The sequence below is a fragment of the Oryza sativa genome, chromosome 11 (genome assembly GCF_034140825.1).
Source record: "Oryza sativa Japonica Group chromosome 11, ASM3414082v1".
Classification (NCBI taxonomy): Eukaryota; Viridiplantae; Streptophyta; class Magnoliopsida; order Poales; family Poaceae; genus Oryza; species Oryza sativa.
The window spans coordinates 3,021,731-3,043,698 of NC_089045.1; the positions used below are offsets into that span (position 1 = coordinate 3,021,731).

At 44.6% G+C, this 21,968-nt stretch overlaps 3 protein-coding genes across 7 annotated transcripts; 2 read left to right on the top strand and 1 right to left on the bottom strand.

Moving 5' to 3' along the window:
- Positions 1-3,408: 3,408 nt before the first annotated feature.
- Positions 3,409-10,038, top strand: LOC4349853 (putative disease resistance protein RGA3). 5 transcript variants are annotated; one of them, XM_066305149.1, is made up of 5 exons: positions 3,409-3,701; positions 4,649-4,946; positions 6,709-6,812; positions 7,622-7,781; positions 7,866-10,038. In XM_066305149.1, exons 1-4 carry the CDS (start codon positions 3,571-3,573, stop codon positions 7,713-7,715), a joined length of 627 nt encoding a protein of 208 aa, XP_066161246.1. In that variant the 5' UTR covers positions 3,409-3,570; the 3' UTR covers positions 7,716-7,781; positions 7,866-10,038. The 5 variants fall into 5 exon arrangements, with proteins under 5 accessions (XP_066161246.1, XP_015617166.1, XP_015617165.2 ...); XM_015761680.3 differs by having other exon boundaries at positions 6,709-6,808; positions 7,866-8,058; XM_015761679.3 differs by lacking the exon at positions 7,622-7,781.
- On the top strand, positions 8,171-10,038 carry LOC107277949 (disease resistance protein RGA2). The gene has a single exon (XM_026021266.2). It carries the CDS (start codon positions 8,171-8,173, stop codon positions 9,629-9,631), a length of 1,461 nt encoding a protein of 486 aa, XP_025877051.1. The 3' UTR covers positions 9,632-10,038.
- Positions 10,039-11,722: 1,684 nt separating this feature from the next.
- On the bottom strand, positions 11,723-13,187 carry LOC112936887 (uncharacterized). Its single transcript, XM_026021267.2, has 3 exons — positions 13,125-13,187; positions 12,298-12,396; positions 11,723-12,219 (listed from the first exon to the last, which is right to left on the bottom strand). Exons 2-3 carry the CDS (start codon positions 12,389-12,391, stop codon positions 12,077-12,079), a joined length of 237 nt encoding a protein of 78 aa, XP_025877052.1. The 5' UTR covers positions 12,392-12,396; positions 13,125-13,187; the 3' UTR covers positions 11,723-12,076.
- Positions 13,188-21,968: the final 8,781 nt, after the last annotated feature.

Sequence of the window (21,968 nt, forward strand, 5' to 3'; positions counted from 1 at the left end):
TTGGTAGAAGATGAACCAAACATGTAGAACAAAATGCATGCACTCATATATGAGATTATGGGAAGGCCCTTTTGGCCTAATCAAGTAAAGAGATATATGAGATTACGGGAAGGCCCTTTTGGCCAGTAAAGAGAAAATTCCCTACATATCCGTAAGTTCTGCCTTATCCCCTACGTGTCCTCGAGTTTTCATCTTGATCTCCTCTACCTTCGTTCCATTAGTTGACTATTGGACTTTTTTTTTTTCAAAAATAACTATATTGCCCCTTTCTCATACTTACATGCTACCTACTTCATAAATCACAGTGTGAAAAATTGTACTGTAAGTTACAACAAAATCAATGGGACATAATTATTTGATGTAAAATTTGAAAAACAAAATTTAAGTTTTTGAATTTTTTTATTAAATCCATATAAGAGTTTAAGTCAAAAATTAAGAACCAAAATTATTTATCTTTTGGGTTTAAATTTTGGTGAAAATCTATACATATTTCATAAAGTTAATTTGAAATCTATTTAGAAATCTTAATTATCTAAAAAATTGTGATCAAATAATTATATTCCCATTGCTTTTTATAAATAAATATTTTTCTAATATTTTTAGCACATACTAAGTATGAGAGGGGGCAGTATAATCAATTTGAAAAATATATAATGGTCAACTAACAAAACAAGTATAGAGGAGATCAAAATGAAAACTCGGGACATGCAAAGAGGATGAGGCAAAATTCAGGGGCACATAAGGAATCGAGTGAATTCTCATAGGCACATGAAATTCTCTCAAATAAGTGATTAAAAATTTATGATGTGAACAAAGTTTGTCATTCTATTGCACAAATCTGTTCATGAATCATGAACACACTACATGTATTATCCAAATGATAATAATCATAGGAAGGATATGTACCGTGATCAAATCATTAATTTATCGCACAGAGAACACAAAGCACAATTACACGTGTAAATAAACTGTAAACAATGTGTATATTGAAATAATATTGTGAACTAACTTAATTTCATATCAAAGTTGCCACTTTAGCCTTATGGCACGTTTATTATCATCCATGCTAAAAACATAATATATGTTTACATTGTTGACACCAAATATAGGTAAGTCAGCGGTGGCCATGGTGGCCAGTGGTGGTGATGTGTAGCGGAGATATGGAGGATACCTATGTCTCCACTACTTAGAGCTACTATAATAAGTCTAGTCAGTAGGCTGCACCAAAATCCATACCAGATTAAAGCAGGGTTGGAAGAGAGAGAACATGAAGAGAGAGAAAAGTCGGTGGTAGATTAATCGTCGAGCTGCTCGCTTGCCCCCATCGTTTGGCCAAATACAGATAATATGCCATATGGCGTATTAGCAAAATAATAATAATTTGTAGGTAAAACTTTTATATATATGTTTTTAGCGACTTAAACACCAATCTTGAAATATAAACTTTGATGAAAAAACTTCAAAATTAACTTTTAAAATTTAAATTTTGGCATTAACTATTGATCTCGCTCTTAATAAAGTGGAGAACGATGGGGCCTATGAGCACAGCGTTGTTGGTCAGCCTTGATGTCCCCAAGGCAAAATTGGGTACAAAGAAGATTTTATTGGTCTGTTTGCAGTAGATGGGAGTCTTGGAGAGAAACATGGCAAAGAGAGAAAAGAGGCAGTTAGCCAAAAGCAATAAATTAATGAAAATAAATTAATGAACTTTCAGAGTTGGGAAACATGTTAGAATCAATTATTGTAAAAACTAGCTGCTACGTCTACTATAGCTGATGTAGATGATATTTATCACTGTCAGTAGGCTGTACTATTGATCTCGCTCTTAATAAAGGGAGATGTTGTCCTTTGGTCCCATCTGTCCTCCACTTCCACTTGAAAATCTCTTCCTCCCATAAAAAAATTTCACCTGAAAAACTAACCATCTTATAAAAAACAAACATCCCACTCGATCCAAACCTTTCCACTAAACTGAATAAAAAGACGTTACAATGCGTAGGTCTATAACTAATTGTCTAAAAGAGTCCAGTCCATTTGAATCCAATGATATGACCTATGTAAATAGATTTTTTTTTGACATATCTATAAGGATTCCATCGATTAGCTAGCTCGGTATTAGGAGTAAAACATTTATATATGTGTACTTAGTAACTTAAAACCAATGGTGAAAAAAAACTGCGTTAGAAAAAAATATGTTTTAAAATTTAAAGTTTGACGGTTGCTGAATTCATGTAAGGCAAACGATGAGCCGGTCATATTAGAGCATCCCCAGCAGCTCCTCTATCTAGTCATCTATCCAGTGTTTGGCGCATGGAGGAGAAAAACAGTGCTCCAGCAGAGCCTCCATTGCACACGCTATTTTTGGAGGTCCTCCAAACCGAGCCATTCCCAAGCCAAATATGGCGGTTCTCTCTCCTCACGCCATCCTCAACTGCTCACCTCCCAATCAAACTCGCGTCACCATTTGGACAAGAAACCGCGGGAGAGTAGAGGTAAAGAGGAAGTGCATACCGGAGTAGAGGCGGAGAGGTGGTGGATCTGGAGGGGGAGAGCACCGGAGTGTCCACCCGCGCCGCCGCTCCTCTGACCGCGTCGCCCCGCTGCTCCTCCGACCGCGCCTCCTCTCCGCCCGGCCGCTCCTCGGACCGACGCCGCCCGGCCGCCCCCACCGCTCGAAGGACCAACGCCGCCTGGCCGTCCCCACCGCTTCTCAACTCCTCCACGCCGCGACCGCCCGCGACCCTGTCGACGGTGCCGCGGCTCCTCTGCACCGCGACCCCACCGCCGATGCCGTGGCTCCTCCGCTCAGCGACCGACCGCCCGCGCCGCTCCCCGCCCATGACCCCGCCACCGGTGCCGTGGCTCCTCCCCCCGCGACCCCGCCGCCGATGCCGCGGCTCCTCCGCCCCGACCGCCCGTGCCGCGCCTCCTCCGCTCGGTGAGCACCGCGCCACCGGTCCTCCTCCGCCCGGCGACTCCCCGCTGTTCCTCCGCCCAACGAGCTCCCGTCGCCCAACCTCTTCCTCCCCCATCGAAGTAGCAGTAGAATAGAATAGAAGAGAGGATGAGAGGAAATGTAAATGTATGGTAGTTGAAATATACATTAAAATATATATGAAGGATGTAATATGGATGATCTGTTGGAGCGAAGAAAAATATGGAGTGAGAATCTTTTTAGATGACCATCTAAATGTGAATATAGAGAATGAAATTTATATGAGCTACCGGGGATGCTCTTACTACCGTCTACCAATGGTACCTCAGTAGTTTTACAAATATACCCCTCTTGATGGAATTACACAAAATGATCCCTTTTACGATCGTTAATTCGCTATGGCACCGATCCGGAGCTTTGCGGAAAGGTCCCTATCATTTCTACAAATTATCCTACTATAGATGGCGCTTTTTGTACGTTTAGCCCTCGCTTCCCTTCATCCCGCCGCCGCCGGTCGCCGGGCGGCGGCGGCGGCGAGGTTTCCTCCACTGGTCGCCCCAGAATTTTAATAGAGTGCTGGATCAAGAAGAAACCGGCGTAAAAAAAAAATCAGTGGAGAACGTAGAGAGAGATGGATGGCCGGAGAGGAAGAAGGTGGTTTGACGGAGGCGAGCACGGTGGCTGCATTTCTCGGCGTTCCCTGGGATTCTCATCGGAGGCCGCCGGATTCAGTGTTCGCTCCGGTCAATCGCCGCCGCGCCCCCAGGTGAGTCGACACCTCTGGAGCTTTGGATCTCGCTCTGTTCATCTTCTTTGGCTGGATCAGGATTTAAACGCATTATTCCATTATTCCTTCGTTCTTGATAAGGTGGCTTGAACAACTTAAGGAGTTATTACCATTTACTCTGTTACAAAGTTAAGGAATTTACTCAAGGTGTAAGCACTTTGAACCTCACTACAAATGGTACTGTTTGTAAGCACATTGAAAAATATCTTCCTCTTGGAAGGTTGAGCACAAACTATTTTACACCTGAATGCATGTAAATTCATGTCTATTTCACAGGAAAGTAAGGAACATAGCTGTTAAATCATATCTAATTTACCTTTTCGTAAATGAAGGAATTACAGCTTTGACAATTGACGGACCTCATACTGCAAAAGGCTGGATGTGCCTTTCACCAATTCTTTCTCTCTCTCTCTCTCTCTCTCTCTCTCTCTCAGATAACCTATTCACCAATTCTCACCACTACTGCAAGCTATTCAGATAGTTCAGGTCAAACTGGTATATGTGTCTGTCCTCTATGTCTGTATCTAATAAGTGTTTGATTTTTGAAAAAAAAGTTCCGTTGTATCTGCTTTTATTAATTTGGATAGTTAAAAACAGTCAGTTACTATTGCTGCTCTGACTAGCACTATATTCATGAAAAAAACCATTTGAAAAGAAACTACTTTATGCTTCTGAGTTCTGACAGTGGTGTCCTCATACGAACAATTCAACGTACAATGATATCTGTTAGTGCCTAATGTAAACCTGAAAATGCATTGTCTTACTTTTTGAAGAGAAAATTCTGGCTCAGGAAGAGCCATCTCGTGTGAACTGCTTCCAGTACTTGTTACTAATTTCTTGTAGACTTGTATTGTTCTCTTTGCCTACTTCTTTGTAACCTCTAGAAGCCTGATCACTTTGCAAACTCCCATTTTGACCTCCAACAGAGCTCTGGTTAGCATGGAGATTATGATTTCTGCTGTGGCAGGTGATCTTATCAGCCGGTTCATCTCTTCGGTAGCACAAAATTACAGAAACCATATACGTAAGGAGGATGATCGTAGGAGGCTGGAACGCATCTTGCTGAGGATGCACTGTGTTGTTGAGGAAGCAGAGGGGCGCCACATCACAAATCAAGGAATGCTCCTGCAGCTAAAGGGATTTATTGAGGGATTCTACCTCGGATACTACGTGCTCGACAAGATCAAGTTCCAACCCCCTGAAGAAGAAAGCATCGAAGATGAGGTGAGTCATGAGATTCAGTCATTTGCCTTGTCAGCCTGTAACTCTCGCAAGCGCTTTCGTTTTGCTGATGCCATAAGAAAACACACACCAATAGCCTTTGGTAGCAGGAGCAGAACAAACCTGAAAGATGTTGTTGATGGTTTAGAAACTAAGATTGCAGATATGAGGGAATTTGTCATTCTCCTTGGTAGCCACCCTCGTCTACCACGTCAGCCTTACAGTACATATCTATACATAGAGAATTGTATGTTTGGCAGCCGTATTGAGAAGGAGCAAGTCATCAATTTCTTGCTTTGCAATGATCCTCATGATCCGTATGTTAGCATTCTTCCTATTATTGGCCCACCAAGGATTGGAAAGAAAACTCTTGTGCAACATGCTTGCCTGGATGAGAGGGTGCGCAACTGCTTCTCCCATATATTTTTCTTTAAAGAAGACGATCTGAAGACCGGAGAGCTCTCGCTTAACTCCAAGGCTTCTCAAGGGAAATATTTGTTTGTTATTGAGTTCATTTGGGATGTGGATGAGGCAGCTTGGACAAAATTCCAATCATATTTGCAGAATATGCCCGGTATTGGAATTAAGGTTGTAGTGATAGGTACAACAGAGGACATTGCTAAGTTTGGGACAACCCAACCCATCAGGGTGAAGAGGCCATCCGAAGAAGAGTTTTGGTACTACTTCAAGGCACTTGCTTTTGGAAGTATGGATCCTGATGAACATCCGAAACTAGCATCTCTGGTCATGCAGCTAGCTACTGAGGTGAATGGATCATTTCTTTCTGCAACTATATATGGTGAACTATTAAGAGCTAATCCTAACACTCAATTCTGGAAGAGAATCTTATTATTCGTAAGAGAGCTTGCACGGAAGCACTTGACTTCCTCTGGTCTACACCCTGACGATCTTTTCGAAAGAAATATCCCTGTCGATATGAGCAGGATAGCCGTTGTGGATGGTCAAGTTCAAGGTTGCCTGCTTTATGATGTTAGGGTCGCTGGCCCTGCAGATGGTGAGCTACCAAAACTGACATCACGAGACATGCTACTGGGTTGTGATATTCCTGTCGAAGATAAGTTTGATGTGCTGGTCTGGAGATCTCGCATTCCACCCTACTGTAACTACATAGTTACGTATGAGAAACGAAAACCGCGACGCATGGTTCGTAAGAGGAACACGATCTACCTCTGAGAATACACAGACACAAATCTTAATCTGGGGGAAAATTTTCTAGAAAGAATACATTGTCTACGCTTTGACAATATAGTTTAGAAGGCTGGGTATGCCTTCACAGATTCTAGCTACTACTGATTATTCAGACAGTTTAGGTGAAAGGAGCATATGTCATACTATTGTAGTTTCATGGATGTCTTCATTCTTGGAGAACTGCTATTGTATCTGTTCTTACTAGTTTGGGTATGTATAATTCAGTTAGTTACTATTGCTACCCTGCTAGCGTCATGTGTGTGACAGAATAGTTCACAAAAGAAGCTACTTTCTGTTTCTGAATTCTGACTTTGATGTCCTGTGTATGACCAATTTAATGTACAACAATATATGTAGTTTCAGTGCCTTCCATCGGTTGGTTCCATCATAGTCACTGCTCTTTCCTTTCTATATTCCAACTACTTTAATGATATGTTTGTTTACAGGAATTCGGTTAGATTAATTTCTTCCTGATTTGGTCTCGCAAATTCGAAGAGGACATGCTCATCTCTGTAGTTGCAAAATTGATCATGTCAGCCATTTCATCTCCTTGCAGAATTCAGACAATAAGGAGGACCTTGAGAAGATGATGAGTGTCCTAAAGATCCACCACCATCACAAACTGAGGAATGTTTTTCCAGTTCAAGGGGCCTATGGTAGGTATGTACCCTGGGTATTATTCTTACACATCAAAGTTGCAGCCTGTTGAAGAGGCTGTAGTTGAAAATCATTGTCACAAGTGACTTTGTTCTCAGTGAGATCAATTCTTCTTTAGAGAAAAGGGCAGGAGCTCTGCCGTGATGCATTATAGAAGAAAGATAGCAAAGACTAAATGTGGTTACAAGGCACACTACATGCTGAGGTTTGATAAACTCAATGGACAAAGGCCAAAACCAAACCCACAGCAGCCCCTAAGGCCAGCAACTAAGAAACTAAGAAACTGGGTATCTCTCTTTTTTGCTTGATCTCCTAGATCTTGAAGTGGACATCTCGCAAAATCCGGTGTTCATTTTGGAGGGCTCATTTATTTCCTCTCCTTTCAAATATTCCAACATGTGTACACCACCAGGGCTGTTGAACTTCCTCTCCCATCTCTTTTTTGCTTTCATGCCACCAGCTCGCAAAACTGTCAAAAAGTTTTGGCTGGGCTCTCTCCATGATTTTGCAATTTACCACCTTAGAACAATGTCCAAACTTCCTTGGCATAAGGACAAAGAATAAGAAAATGCACGTTAGCCTTCCATGTTGGTTGCAAAGCTTAGAGATCACATGGTTTGACCATCCTTGTTTAGCCAAGATTATCGGCTTTTAAGATTTTGTTTTGATTTGAATTCCAAGCAAATAATTTACATTTGTTTTCAGACGTCTTCCAAATAGATGTTGTGTTGAGATTTCTGAGGTAACCTTTGAATTCCACAAGGAAGACTGACTTTTGTGCAATATTGCCACACCGTACTCCTTGTTGACAGGCTGAAGGCAAATGGTTTTGTATTTTATTCCAAAGCCACACTACATACTCCTTGTTCACACAAATTCTGGGTCGTGCGGATTTTCCTCACATAATATATCCAATTATTGTTTGCAAGTTCTTTCCGCATGGGCCTATTACTCTATTTTATCTGGTAACCGGTAAGAACAATAACTTTGTTCTGGGTGGATAAATGGATGATGGGGTTCATGATAAAAGCATTGACCTGTCGTCTCCTTTTGCAGAATTGGTTTATTTTGCAGAAAAGGGGACAAACAAAGAAATACTTTCATGGGGCCCTGGCTACTAGAACAAATTGTAAATGAAAGCTTTGATGCTAAACGAGGATGATGGAGGGAGAAGCTACTTTGGTAGGAGATAGACTGAACATGTAGAACCCTTCTCTGGTGATAATAATAGACTTTAATTTCTTGTTGACTTGTCTTGGTCTCTTGGCCTACTTCTTTGTAACCTTCTAGATTCTAGAAGCCTGGGTCACTTTGCAAACTCCCATTTTGACCATTTGCTTCCAAGCAGAGCTCTGGTGAGCATGGAGATTCTGATTTCTGCTGTGGCAACTGATCTTATCAGCCGGTTCATCTCTTCGGTAACACAAAATTACAGAAACCATATACATAAGGAGGATGATCGTAGGAGGCTGGAACGCATCTTGCTGAGGATGCACTCTGTTGTTGAGGAAGCAGGGGGACGCCATATCACAAATCAAGGAATGATCCTGCAGCTAAAGGGACTTGTTGAGGGATTCTACCTCGGATACTACATGCTCGACAAAATCAAGTTCCAACCCCCCGAATATGAGGTGAGTCATGAGATTCAGTCATTTGCCTTGTCTGCCTGTAACTCTGCCAAGCGCTTTCGTTTTGCTGATGCCATAAGCAAACGCACACCAGTAGCCTTTGGTAGCAGGAGCAGAACAAACCTGAAAGATGTTGTTGATGGTTTAGAAACTAAGATTGCAGATATGAGGGAATTTGTCATTCTCCTTGGTAGCCACCCTCGTCTACCACGCCAGCCTTACAGTACATATCTATACATAGATAACTGTATGTTCGGTCGCCGTATTGAGAAGGAGCAAGTCATCAATTTCTTGCTTTGCAATGATCCTGATGATCCATCTGTTAGCATTCTTCCTATTCTTGGCCCACCAAGGATGGGAAAGAAAACTCTTGTGCAACATGCTTGCCTGGATGAGAGGGTGCGCGACTGCTTCTCCCATATATTTTTCTTTAAAGAAGACGATCTGAAGACCGGAGAGCTCTCGCTTAACTCCAAGGCTTCTGAAGGGAAATATTTGTTTGTTATTGAGTTCATTTGGGATGTGGATGAGGCAGCTTGGACAAAATTCCAATCATATTTGCAGAATATTCCCGGTATTGGAATTAAGGTTGTAGTGATAGGTACAACAGAGGACATTGCTAAGTTTGGGACAACCCAACCCATCAGGGTGAAGAGGCTATCTGAAGAAGAGTTTTGGTACTACTTCAAGGCACTTGCTTTTGGAAGTTTGGATCCTGATGAGCATCCAAAACTAGCATCTCTGGCCATGCAGCTATCTACTGAGATGAATGGATCGTTTCTTGGTGCAATTTTATATGGTGAACTATTAAGAGCTAATCCTAACACTCAATTCTGGAATAGAATCTTATTATTCTTAAGAGAGCTGGCACGGAAGCAATTGACTTCCTCTGGTCTACACCCTGAGGATCTTTTCGAAAGAAATATCCCTGTTGATATGAGCAGGCTAGCTGTTGTGGATGGTCAAGTTCAATGTTGCCTGGTTTATGATCTTAGGGTGGCTGGCCCTGCAGAAGGTGAGCTACCAAAGCTGACGTCACGAGACATGCTACTGGGTGGTGATATTCCTGTTGAAGATAAGTTTGATGTGCTGGTCTGGAGATCTCGCATTCCACCCTACTGTAACTACATAGTTACGTATGAGAAACGAAAACCGCGACGCATGGTTCGTAAGAGGAACACGATCTACCTCTGAGAATAGACAGACACAAATCTTAATCTGGGGGAAAAATTTCTAGAAAGAAATTACATTGTCTACGCTTCGACAATATAGTTTAGAAGGCTGGGTATGCCTTTCACAGATTCTAGCTACTACTGATTATTCAGTCAGTTTAGGTGAAAGGAGCATATGTCATGCTATTGCAGGTTCATGGATGTCTTCTTTCTTAGGGAACCGCTATTGTATCTGTTTTTACTAGTTTGAGTATGTAAAATTCTGTTAGTTACTATTGCTACCCTACTAGCGTCATGTGTCTGACAATATAGTTCACAAAAGAAGCTACTTTCTGTTTCTGAATTCTGACTTTGATGTCCTGTGTATGGCCAATTTAATGTACAACAATATATGTAGTTTCAGTGCCTTCCATCGGTTGGTTCCATCATAGTCACTGCTCCTTCCTTTCTATATTCCAACTACTTTAATGATATGTTTGTTTACAGGAATTCGTTTCGATTAATTTCTTCCTGGTTTGGTCTCGCAAATTCGAAGAGGACATGCTCATCTCTGTAGTTGCAAAAGTGATCATGTCAGCCATTTCATCTCCTTGCAGAGTTCAGACAATAAAGGAGGACCTTGAGAAGCTGATGAGTGTCCTAAAGATCCACACCATCACAAACTAAGGAATGTTCCTCCAGCAGCAGCTCCATCACAAACTCAATGGACAAAGGCCAAAACCAAACCCACAGCAGCTCCTAAGGCCAGCAACCAAGAAACTAAGAAACTGGGGATCTCTCTTTTTGCTTGATGTCCTAGATCTTGAAGTGGACATCTCGCAAATTCTGGTGTTCATTTTGGAGGACTCGTTTATTTCCTCTCCATTCAAATATTCCAACATGTGTACATCAACAGGGCTGTTGAACTTCTTGTCCATCTCTTTTTGGTATGCTAGGACATTGCTTCATGCCACCAGCTTGCGAAACTGTCAACGAGTTTTGGCTGGGCTCTCTCCATGATTTTGCAATTTACCACCTTAAAAACAATGTCCAAACTTCCTGGGCATAAGGGCAAATTTTGCCGAAGAATATGCATACTAGTCTTTCATGTTGGTTGCAAAGCTTAGAGGTCACGTGGTATGACAATCCTCGCTTAGCCAAAATTTTCGGCTATTAAGATCTTGTTTTGATTTGAAATCCAAGCAAATAATTTATATTTTTTTCAGACGTCTTCCAAATAGATGTTGTGTTGAGACTTCTGAGGTTACCACAAGGAAGACTGACTTTTGTGGAATATTGCCACACTACGTACTCCTTGTTGACAGGCTGAAGGCAAATGCTTTTGTATTTTGCCCGGCGAAAAAAAATGCTTTTGTATTTTATTCCAAACCCTGACATGTTCACACAAATTCTTGGTCGTGTGGATTTTACTCACATAATGTATCCAATTATTGTTTGCAAGTTCTTTTCGCATGTGTCTATTTTATCTGGTAGGCGGTAAGAACAATTCTAACTTTGCTCTTGGGTGGATAAATGGATGGTAGGGTTCATGATAAAAGCATTGACCCGTCGTCTCCTTTTACCCGCTTAGCGGCAAAATTTGTAGGATGGTGTTTAGTTGTTTACCTGCTTTCTGCAAAATAAACTGGTTAATTTTGGAGAAAAGGAGATAAACAAGGAAATACTTCCACGGGGAGCTGGCTTTTAGAACAAATTGTAAATGAAATCTCTGATGCTAAGCCAGGATGATGGAGAGAGAAGACTTTGGTAGAATATGGACTGAACATGTACAACAGTTCTCTGGTGATAATAGAGAATTATAAGTCTCCATCAAATGAAGTTTGGTCCTGCCGAAAACATAGCCTTGTGTTTTCCTGAGCACAGCTTGTTGAATTGTTTTGGTTTGCTTTCCTCCTGAGCCACAGCTTGTTGTAGAAACGGGCAGAGAAGCTAGCAGACGCAGAACATTTTTGTAGTAACATTTTTTTGGCATAGAGTTCTCGCAACCAACTGATCAGATCATATGCATATGCAAGCATACGGGTGAAAATGAGGTTTTCATCAAAGTCTTCAGTGAGCATCGAAGCATTGTGAGACCCTTGCACAACAGGATATATGACATTATTACAGGGTCTGACAAAATCGCTTTCACGGTTTCACCAATACTGGTTCAAGCATAAATCATGCACAAACACTGGTCCAAAGTGCGGAAACAGAAGGCAAGGAAACGCCACAAAATGAGCTTAAGCAGCAGATTGGCAAAAGAACACAGCAAAATAGGAGAACAATACAATTCTTTGCTCCTAGGAGGTAATTTTCACAAACGAACAGAACTCATCAAATGTTAAGTAAGCTGTAAGCCCCAAAATTTGCTCACCGATATGACTGAAACTGCAAAAATGTCTTATTACAGTTTTAAGACCTAGAAAATAACCTTCAGCTCCGTGATGGAAACAAGACGCTGAACCAGCTTCTCTCACGGTTTCGCCTATTCAGCGGACTTGACGATGAAGTTCTGGCGGCTGATGGGATTCATGATGACCGGTGGTCCAGCGGTCCGAGGCCAGGCCTGGAACTTGGTGTCGGTGGCTAGCCACCACTCCTTCTCAGAAACAGTCTTTGGAATGCTACCTGTTTACAAAAAAAATAATGCAGCTTTAGATACAGACAAGAGGTTAAGCACAGGCATTTCCGTAAGAGGACAGTCACCTCCAAATGCCTTCTTGTCCGAAACAAATGTGTCACACAGGTAAGCAATGGCAAATGATCCAACCAGGGAACCGGCAATGTATCCAGCCGTCATTGTTGCTGCACAACCATGAAATGGAACAAATTCATCAAGACTGATAAATACTCCCAAGTGTTACAGAAAGTTTCTCATTTGAACAAAAGATTGAATAACATGGCAGGCTAAATAGAAAATAAGTCCCCCACTAATTGCAGAAACCATTGCCTCACCCTATAACATCAGATTCACATGAACACAACTATACAGATAAACAAGATAAACTCCAGAACAGAGAAACTCAATCAATATCAAAAAAGGAAGAGAGCTGAAGTGGAAATATTCGGTGCAGGCAGTTATCTGTGACGCAGAAATATGCGGATGAATGTCCAGTCATAAGCTCACATTATTAGTGCTAAATCTACTACTTGCCCTCGTAAAACATGTGACGTTATGTATCTTCCTATTGCTATTTACCGCAATGATCATAAAGCTCATAACAAATTAGTGAATGTAGATGGAGAAGTCCGAAATGAAAGAACAAACTGTACCTCAAGGGTTTGGGTTCGAGTAGCAGGTTGATCCAAGGAAGGGATGGTTGGGCAAAATTTCTAACGAAAAATTACCAGTATTTTCAACCCGCAGTGCATACTCACCAACAAATCTGGCCGTTCTAACTCGATTCAACCGAGCGAGCCATTTTCACTAGATCTAGCCAATTCACACAGGGCGCGCAGACGAGAGATAGCAGAAAAATCAAAACCAGAACGGAGAAGGTAGGGAGGTAGGGGGCAGGAGGCGGTGGTCGAACCTTGCCGCGCCGGACCACCGATCGCCGTGCTCGCGTCGTCGTCGTCGGAGGACGAGAAGCCCTAGACGAGGGAAGGCCGAGGGGAAGGAAATTTTTTTATTTTTAATTTTTTTTATTAAAAGTTTTACAAAAATAATTTTTCATTTTGAAAATTGACAGAAGTGGTCGCCTACCGCTCTCTGGGAGGGCGATTTTTAAAAATCGCCATCCCAGAGGGCAGCGAAAGTGACGTGGCAGACGGCCGTTCGCTCTTGGGCGACGGCCGTCAACGAAATTTGCAGGCGGCCCCCTTGCCGCCCTCCGCTAGGGCGATTTTGTACTGTGCGGGGGGCCGCCTGCAAATGGGCGGCGGGGGGCCTGGAATTTTGCAGGCGGCCCCCTTGCCGCCCTGGGGGAGGGCGATTTTATACTGTGCTTTATATTTTTTTATAAATATCAATAGTTATCAAATCTTTTTATATTGAAAACTATACAAGATTAAAATCTCCAAGACTGGTAAAATACAATTTTATTATTTTTTAGGGCCTATTTGGAATGTTACCGTACAAATATTTTGTTAGTGCCAAAATATAAGCAAGTTTTGGCACTACCAAATATTTGGTAAGGTAAAATTGCATTTGATCATATTTGGTTTGCTGCCAAAATGTAAAATTGTAGTGAAGAATGTTCTACATAATCTCAAATCTAGATTACGTATTACCAATGAATAGGCTTCAATCGAAATCAAACACAAGTACTATTCAAATTACCAAAATATTGGTAGGGCATGTTTTTGGTAGCAATCCAAATAGGCCCTTAGTCTTACGCATACAAAAAATCACCACCATAATTAAACATTGTAATGATAAGATAGATAAGAAGTGCCATCGATACACGGTACAAATTTGTCGATCCCGACGAATCAAGCATGCAGTAACCTATCGGCCCCTTCTAGGTCGGTTAGAATGCATTGCATTCTCGTGGTCCTTCAATCGTTGATACTCTACTTGTGTTTCTGACTCTGTTATCTTCTGGCCATGATATGATGGAGTGACATTGTCGATCCATCGAGTAAATCCACCCATCATTGGATTGCCCTGTAAAAATAGTAATGTTATTTAGTTTGGGTAGTAATTTTGTGCAAATCATAGCGGATTTTGTAAATGGTTAGACATACAACGAAATCGTTGTCTACATTGGGGCAGACAAAATATCTCCTTCGAAATGTTTGTTCAGCAAAGGATGTAGCCACCTGCCAGCGATCTCTGCACCCACACTTTGGACGCTCGGACCATTTAGGTAACCCTAATGGATTGTTCCTCCAGTCTAAGCTTGCAATTTCCACCCGACGTTCGTACTCCATCCAAGCATGAATGAACTGTATGGTCGGTTCAGGTTGCGTTATCGGCCCGCCACTTGAAGTAACTCTGACTGTGTCAATCTATTGTACGAATTGACATTTCCTTACATCCTCCTATGTACATCCATTTTGGGATAGTTAAGTTAATGATAGTACTGAGGAGTGATGAAAAGAATAGTTGTAATTACCACGAAATCATCGTCGACAATGTTTGGACACACGAAACACCTTTGTCCTCGAGTTCGGTGCCTTACGGACCTTATGACCTGACAACGGTCACCACAACGACACTTCGGACGCTCACGCCACGTGGGGAGTCCAAGGGGATTTACGTGCCATTCTAAAGCCTCAGCAGCAATTCGACGTTCATGCTCATCCTTCCGCCTTAGGTAGTCCGATCTTGTTTCACTACGTGGGTAAGCACGGGTTCCGTCGTTTTGTGGGTTCTCCATGTCTACCTACTCGATGAAGTTGCACATTGGACGATATGTCTGCGTAAGATGTTACAATTGTGTACGAAGAAGTTAGTTTTTTTATCCATTTGAACTTCGAATAGATGAAGCATACCTGATCAAAGTTCACGCATTGGAAGAATCTCCTGCCCCGAGTTTGTATCATGAGGGAAGACTTGAGTATGCATCCATCCCCACAATCGCACAAAGGACGGTCACACTGTCACACCCTGAAGTTTGTCACACCCTGAAGTTTCCCCCTCTCCTTGCTTTAAAAATTGGCTAAATAAATCGTCCGAAGAAATTATCTTATTTAACCTAGAGCTAATTCCCTAATTAATAAATGCAATTAATAATTGAATTCGGCGTGGTGGAATTTTTCTTGAGTTCCCCATGCTCCAATGCATTAACAAGATTTTTAGTGGAATTTTCAGAGCCTTGGAAATAATTTTAACCAATTAAAAATCACCAAAGTGCAATTTTAATCCCAGGAAAATCCTTCCCCTCTTTTTCTTTTCTTTTCCTTCCTTTTTCTCTAGATGGGCCGTCGGCCCATCTCTCTCCCCGCGCTCGGCGCCCCTTTCCTGGGGCCGGCCCGTTCCTTCTCCCCTCCCCGAAGTCCTCCCTCCCTCCCTCTCTCCTTCGGGCGCCGACAGGTGGGGCCCACCTGTCGGTCGTCTTCCTCCTCTAGCCGGTTGGAGCCGAGCCCCAACCGCCGGCGCCCCACCTCCCCACGCCGCCCGCCTTCTCCGCCCCTCTTCGCGCCCCACTCCGCGCCCGCGTCGCCGCCCACCTTCCCCACATCTCCCGGCCCGTGCGCGCGCTCGAGAGGGCGGGATTCGATTTCGAATCCCACCCCTCTCTCTCTCTCCCCCCACCTTTCCACGTCGCCGGCGCAATAGGGTGGGTTCCCGGCCACGTCCGCCTCCCCCTCCGCCTATAAATCGTTCCCCGCGTCCTTCTCTCGTTTTTTCCTCTTTTCACCGCACTCTCCCGTGCCGTCTACCGCCCTCGCGCCGCGCACCCGAGCTCCGCCGCCCGCCGCCCATCTCCGGCCGCGCGCCGCCGCCGCTAGAGCCACCGCCGCGCCGCGTAGTCGCCACCGTCACGCTCACCGAGCCCGCTTGCACCTCGGCCACCATTCGGTTGCCGCCAATCGTCGCCGGAGCGCCGTTTCTCTCGCACGCCGGTGAGCTCTCCATTTCCACCTAACTCCGGTCGGCCGCTCTAGCCGCCGTGGTCGCTCTCCCTACCCCTAACCCCCTCTCTGTTTTCTCCTAGCGTGCCGCCGCCGCCCGTCCGCACCTCAGCATCGCCGGGTCACCGCCGCCTTTCATCCTCCGCTTTGGTCGCCGTGCTCGCCGGTGAGGCTCCCCTCCGCTCCCTTTTTTTTCCCTCTCTCCCGTGTGCGCCGCCGTCCTTCGCGCGTGCGCCGTCGCCTTCAGCCGCTGCCGCCGCTTTTCGCCCCGTCCTCCGTCGCTTCCCACGCCGCCGATTGCCGTCGCCGGCGACCGTGCGCGTCGCCGCCGGTTGCCATGGCCGGCCGGCCGGTTTTGAAGCCGAGCCGAGCCGTGCCTAGCCGCCGCCGTGCCGTCCGATCGGCCCCTCGGCCGATCCGGACCATCGGTCCCGTGGACCGGCGGTGGACCACCCGCGTGGTCCTGGTCCACGGTAGACCGGCCGCTTTGAGCCGCTGACCCGTGGGCCCCGCCTGTCGGTGCCGCCCCCTCCCCTCGCTGACGTCAGCCCTGGGACTTATTGCGCAATAAATTGATTAAGGACTTTTCTTTATTAGTAAAAACACAGTTTATCTTCTAAAATTCATAAGTAATTCATCCGAGCTCCGTTTAAGTCCATTCAAGTCTCAGTAAATCAAGAAAAATGCAAAGAATCCATTAAAAATGGTTTTGTTTCCTGTTTCAGTAGTCTTATAGCATGTTTTGCTTGTGTGCCTTGTTTGTCGCGTAGGTTTCGGCCGTTTCGTCGATCCGAAGTTTCTCGAAGACGTTGCTGAGGTCCCATCAGTTCGAGAGCAAGGCAAGTCATGCAATACGTTTGATCATATTGTACCCAATTTACAAGTATCCCGCATTTCTATTAAATGTTGCATTCTTTTACAATGTAATGTGGGATGGGTCCTATTCCTCAGCCACATATTGTTTACCATATGCCGTTGATAACTTGGGTATCAAAATGACTAGATGTTGGTTTAGGAAATGCTTAGCCATGCTTAGTTCAACTAGCACACAAATGGGGATCACCTTATTACATAGACTTTGTCTATTGGCATAGCTTTAGATTGGTGCCACCGCAATGGTGTTAGTTAATTAAAATACACTGAATGGTGGGCTGTGGGTGCATGGTTTTGCTGGTCGCACCCATGGCAGTTAAGGACCGGTTCACGGGAAACCCTAGGAGACTTACCGTGCTTACCACAAGCGGGAGTGGGTAACTGCTTGATCTGAAGTATAGCTCGACCCTTTCCTAGGCACCGGTGGCGAGGGTGGGCGTGATGGAGTTGGGTCGGCCGGGGTGTCCGGTTGTCCAGCTGCCGGATTCACCGCGGCGCAAGAGGGGACCGCCCACTGCCTTTTGAGGGGTGGGGGTGAAACCTTAGCGTGGTGTGGATGGTTAGGGGAGGGTTATGTGGAGGGTCTTGTCACGATTTCCCCCTTTGCAGTATCATGGTGATACTTCGGGGCATGGCGACATGTGTGGAATCGTGTCTTGTGGGTACAGTTGTACACCTCTGGCCAGAGTAAAACTATTCGAATAGCCGTGCCCGCGGTTATGGGCGATCAACCAGATTCACCGTGATTAGTCTCATCCCTAGTTTAGCTTAATGAACTGGTGTAGTTCAGGTGGTTGGTTGGGCCTGTTGCAACGTGGGGTAGCGTTGGACAGTGTTTGGTTAACATTGATTAATTACTACAACTGTTTTACTGCCTTCAACTACTGTTTTTAAATGCTAGCTTTATGCAAAAGAACCTCTAGCCTCCTTTGGTTATATCCTGCATCATACCTCCTCTTCCGGTATGACTTGCTGAGTACAGTGGGTAGTACTCAGTCTTGCTCTCTTTTCCCCCACACCAGAGCTGAAGATCTTCCTAGTTGGAGCTGTTTTGTCAAAGTTGGTTTCGTCGCTGCCGTCAAGGATTGCCTGTGGAGTGGAGTCGCCCGCTGCTGAAGTCAAGCTTCCCGGTTTAGCTCGCTTTTATCTTTTCCGCTGCATTTGTAATCTTTTCTATTTTTGTAAGACGTGGATCTGTATGTCAACAATTGTCGTTTGTGTACCCTGGCTGGTCCTGGACAGGGATTTAATGCACATTCAGCTTAGAAATTCTGGTTCGAGAATTTCTGGGCGTGACAAGTTGGTATCAGAGCCGACCTTGACCGTAGGACAAGCCAACTGGAAACCCTAAGAGCCCTCTGAACCCCTTTTTCATCTGCATATGCCTTTTTGCACCTGGAATTGTTTTGGGAAAATTTGGAGTTTTGCCTCTTTGGTTTGCGGGAAAAATCTTGGTCGTTCATTCGGATCGGATTTTTTTTTAAAAAAAAAATTAGCTCAGTCTAGGGCTTTAGAAAAATTTTAGTTGGAGTTTATTCGACAGTCAGTCGGGAATTTATTGGGGGTTATGCATTAGGTCGTGTCTATATTCGATGGGGGCAATGTTATGCGCATCATTTTCCATGCAACTAGTCTATGCATTAATTTATTGTTTAGTTGCATTAGTGTCTTTATTTGGGTTCATGAAAAATGTTCTATGCATAAAAATCATCATGTTCGGTTATTTATTTGAGTCATTTGTTGCTTTGTTTAAGTTGGATTTGAGCATGAATTGATTCCTATCCCTTGTCTACTTTAGATGTCAGTCCTATCCCTCGTTTGCAAGCGCCGCCCCGAGCTTCAGAGTCGCCGCCCTTAGCTTTATCGCCTTCTTAGTCTGTTTGCTTGCTAGTTTTCGTGTTTAGGTTTGTTGCTTGTGGGTTAGTCGGCGGTCGATATCATGTGTCAGTGGTATGACTGCCTCAATTAGGAGTTGCGTGCCTCTTTTTCAGTGTTTTAATCAAGATTAAGATAATTGCACTTAAATTCATAAGAAAGATTAGTTTCTGAGCCCTCTGTTTTTCTTCCTTTTCTCATATTTCTACCTATCCCCTTCAGATGGAGACAAGGAATGGTTCACGCGACTCGAACAACGCCAGTGGCAGCGAAAAGCCGATCAATGGAGCACGTGCCAACAGTGCATCTGACAACAGTCCGTCCCCACCGCCCGAGAACCCAACAATTGCTCAGGTGTTGGACAATCAGACTCAGATGATGACAATGATGATGCAACAGATGCAGCAACAGTACCATCAGGTGTTGCAACAGGTGCAGCAGCAAGCACAGCTGCAGCAGCAGAACCTGCAGTTTGGTCCTCCACCTCCTCAGTCCAAACTGTTAGAATTTCTTCGTGTCAAGCCGCCCACCTTCTCAAGCACCACCAACCCAATCGAGGCCCACGACTGGCTTCATGCCATTGAGAAGAAGCTGAATCTTTTGCAATGCAACGAGCAGGAGAAGGTTGCTTTTGCTACACACCAGCTACAAGGTCCCGCTTCTATTTGGTGGGACAACTACATGGTGACCCGTCCAGCTGGGGCAGAGGTTACTTGGACAGAGTTTCGTCATAGTTTCAATAAAGCGCAGGTTCCCGAGGGAATTGTGGCACAAAAGAAGAGAGAGTTCCGTTCCCTGCAACAAGGAACCAGAACAGTTATAGAGTATTTGCATGAGTTCAACCGCCTCGCGCGCTACGCCCCTGAGGACGTGCGTACCGATGCCGAGAGGCAGGAGAAGTTTCTGTCGGGTCTTGATGATGAATTGACCAACCAGTTGATCTCTAGAGATTATGAGGACTTTGAGAAGCTTGTGGACAAGGCTATCCGTCAAGAGGAGCAGTGTAACAAAATGAACCGTAAGAGGAAGGCAGCCCAGTTCAGGACTCCCCAGGGGAAGTGTCAGAAGCCTCGTTTCACGATGGGACATCAGGGTGGACCTTCCACCATGATTATCCGGCAGCACCGTCCCTACCACCCGGGTAATTTCAACAAGAACAACAACAGTGGCAGTCACAGCAGCCTCAACCCGACTCCAAGTCCATTAATGATTCCAGCTCAGTCAGATCAGTCAGATCAGCTAGCTCAGCCAGCTCTGCCAGAACAGCCCAAGAGGTTGGGAGAAAAGCCCGAACTCTGCTTCAATTGTAACAAACCCGGACACACGGTTGGAAAGTGCCCGAAGCCAAGACGTGCTGGACCCAAGTTTGTTCAGGCCCGTGTCAATCATGCGTCTGCAGAGGAGGCGCAGTCAGCACCAGAGGTTATATTGGGCACATTCCCCGTCAACTCGACACCGGCAGTAATATTGTTTGATTCTGGTGCAACCCATTCCTTCATTTCCAAGCGTTTTGCTGGTGCACATGGGTTATCCTTAGTGAAGCTTAAGATACCAATGCGAGTGCATACTCCTGGAGGTGGCATGACCACAACTCACTACTGCCCATCTGTGACAGTTGAAATTCAAGGGTTGATTTTTCCAGCCAACCTCATTCTTCTCGAATCCAAGGACCTAGATGTCATACTTGGAATGGATTGGTTAACAAGGCACAGAGGAGTGATTGATTGCGCCAGCCGCACCATCAAGTTAACCAATGCAAAAGGAGAGGTGGTAACCTTCCAGTCTCTAGTGCCGCGGAAGCCAGGGATCAGTTTAAACCAGGTTGCTGGTGAAGAACAAGAGGTAGCAGTGGAGAAAACCACTAAGAAGCTGGAGGATATTCCCATAGTCAGAGAGTATCCAGAGGTTTTTCCGGACGATCTGACAACAATGCCACCAAAAAGGGATATCGAGTTCCGGATTGACTTGGTACCTGGAACTGCACCGATCCACAAGAGGCCTTACAGAATGGGAGCCAGCGAGTTGGCGGAAGTCAAGAAGCAAGTCGATGAACAGTTACAGAAGGGATACATCCGCCCGAGCACGTCGCCTTGGGGTGCTCCGGTTATCTTTGTGGAGAAGAAAGACAAAACCAAGAGGATGTGCGTTGACTACCGCGCACTCAATGAGGTCACCATCAAGAACAAGTATCCTTTGCCAAGGATTGATGACCTGTTTGATCAATTGAAAGGAGCTACTGTGTTCTCTAAGATAGACCTGCGATCAGGCTATCACCAGTTGAGGATCCGCGAAGAGGATATTCCAAAGACAGCATTCATCACTCGGTACGGGTTGTTCGAATGCACAGTTATGTCTTTCGGACTCACTAATGCACCTGCCTTCTTCATGAATTTGATGAACAAGGTGTTTATGGAATTTCTAGACAAGTTTGTCGTGGTTTTCATCGATGACATACTTATCTACTCCAAGTCCGAGGAAGAACATGAGCAGCATCTTCGGCTGGTACTTGAAAAGTTAAAAGAGCACCAGCTATATGCCAAGTTCAGCAAGTGCGACTTCTGGCTTAAGGAAGTTCAGTTTCTCGGTCACATCGTGAATGCTCAAGGAGTAGCTGTGGATCCAGCAAATGTGGAGTCAGTTACCAAATGGACCCCACCAAGGACAGTCACTCAGGTTCGGAGTTTCTTAGGACTTGCGGGCTATTACCGCCGGTTCATTGAGAACTTCTCTAAAATTGCTAAGCCAATGACACAGCTATTGAAGAAGGAAGAAAAGTTTATCTGGTCTGCTGAATGCAATAGGAGTTTTGAAGAACTCAAATGACGGTTGGTGTCTGCACCAGTCTTAATCCTGCCTGATCAGACGAAAGATTTCCAGGTCTATTGTGATGCATCTCGCCAGGGGCTAGGATGTGTGTTGATGCAGGATGGCAAAGTGGTTTCTTATGCTTCACGGCAGTTGCGTCCTCATGAAGGCAACTACCCGACGCATGATCTGGAATTAGCCGCAGTTGTTCATGCTTTAAAGATTTGGCGGCACTATCTCATCGGTAACCGTTGTGAGGTATATACAGATCACAAAAGTCTAAAGTACATCTTTACTCAACC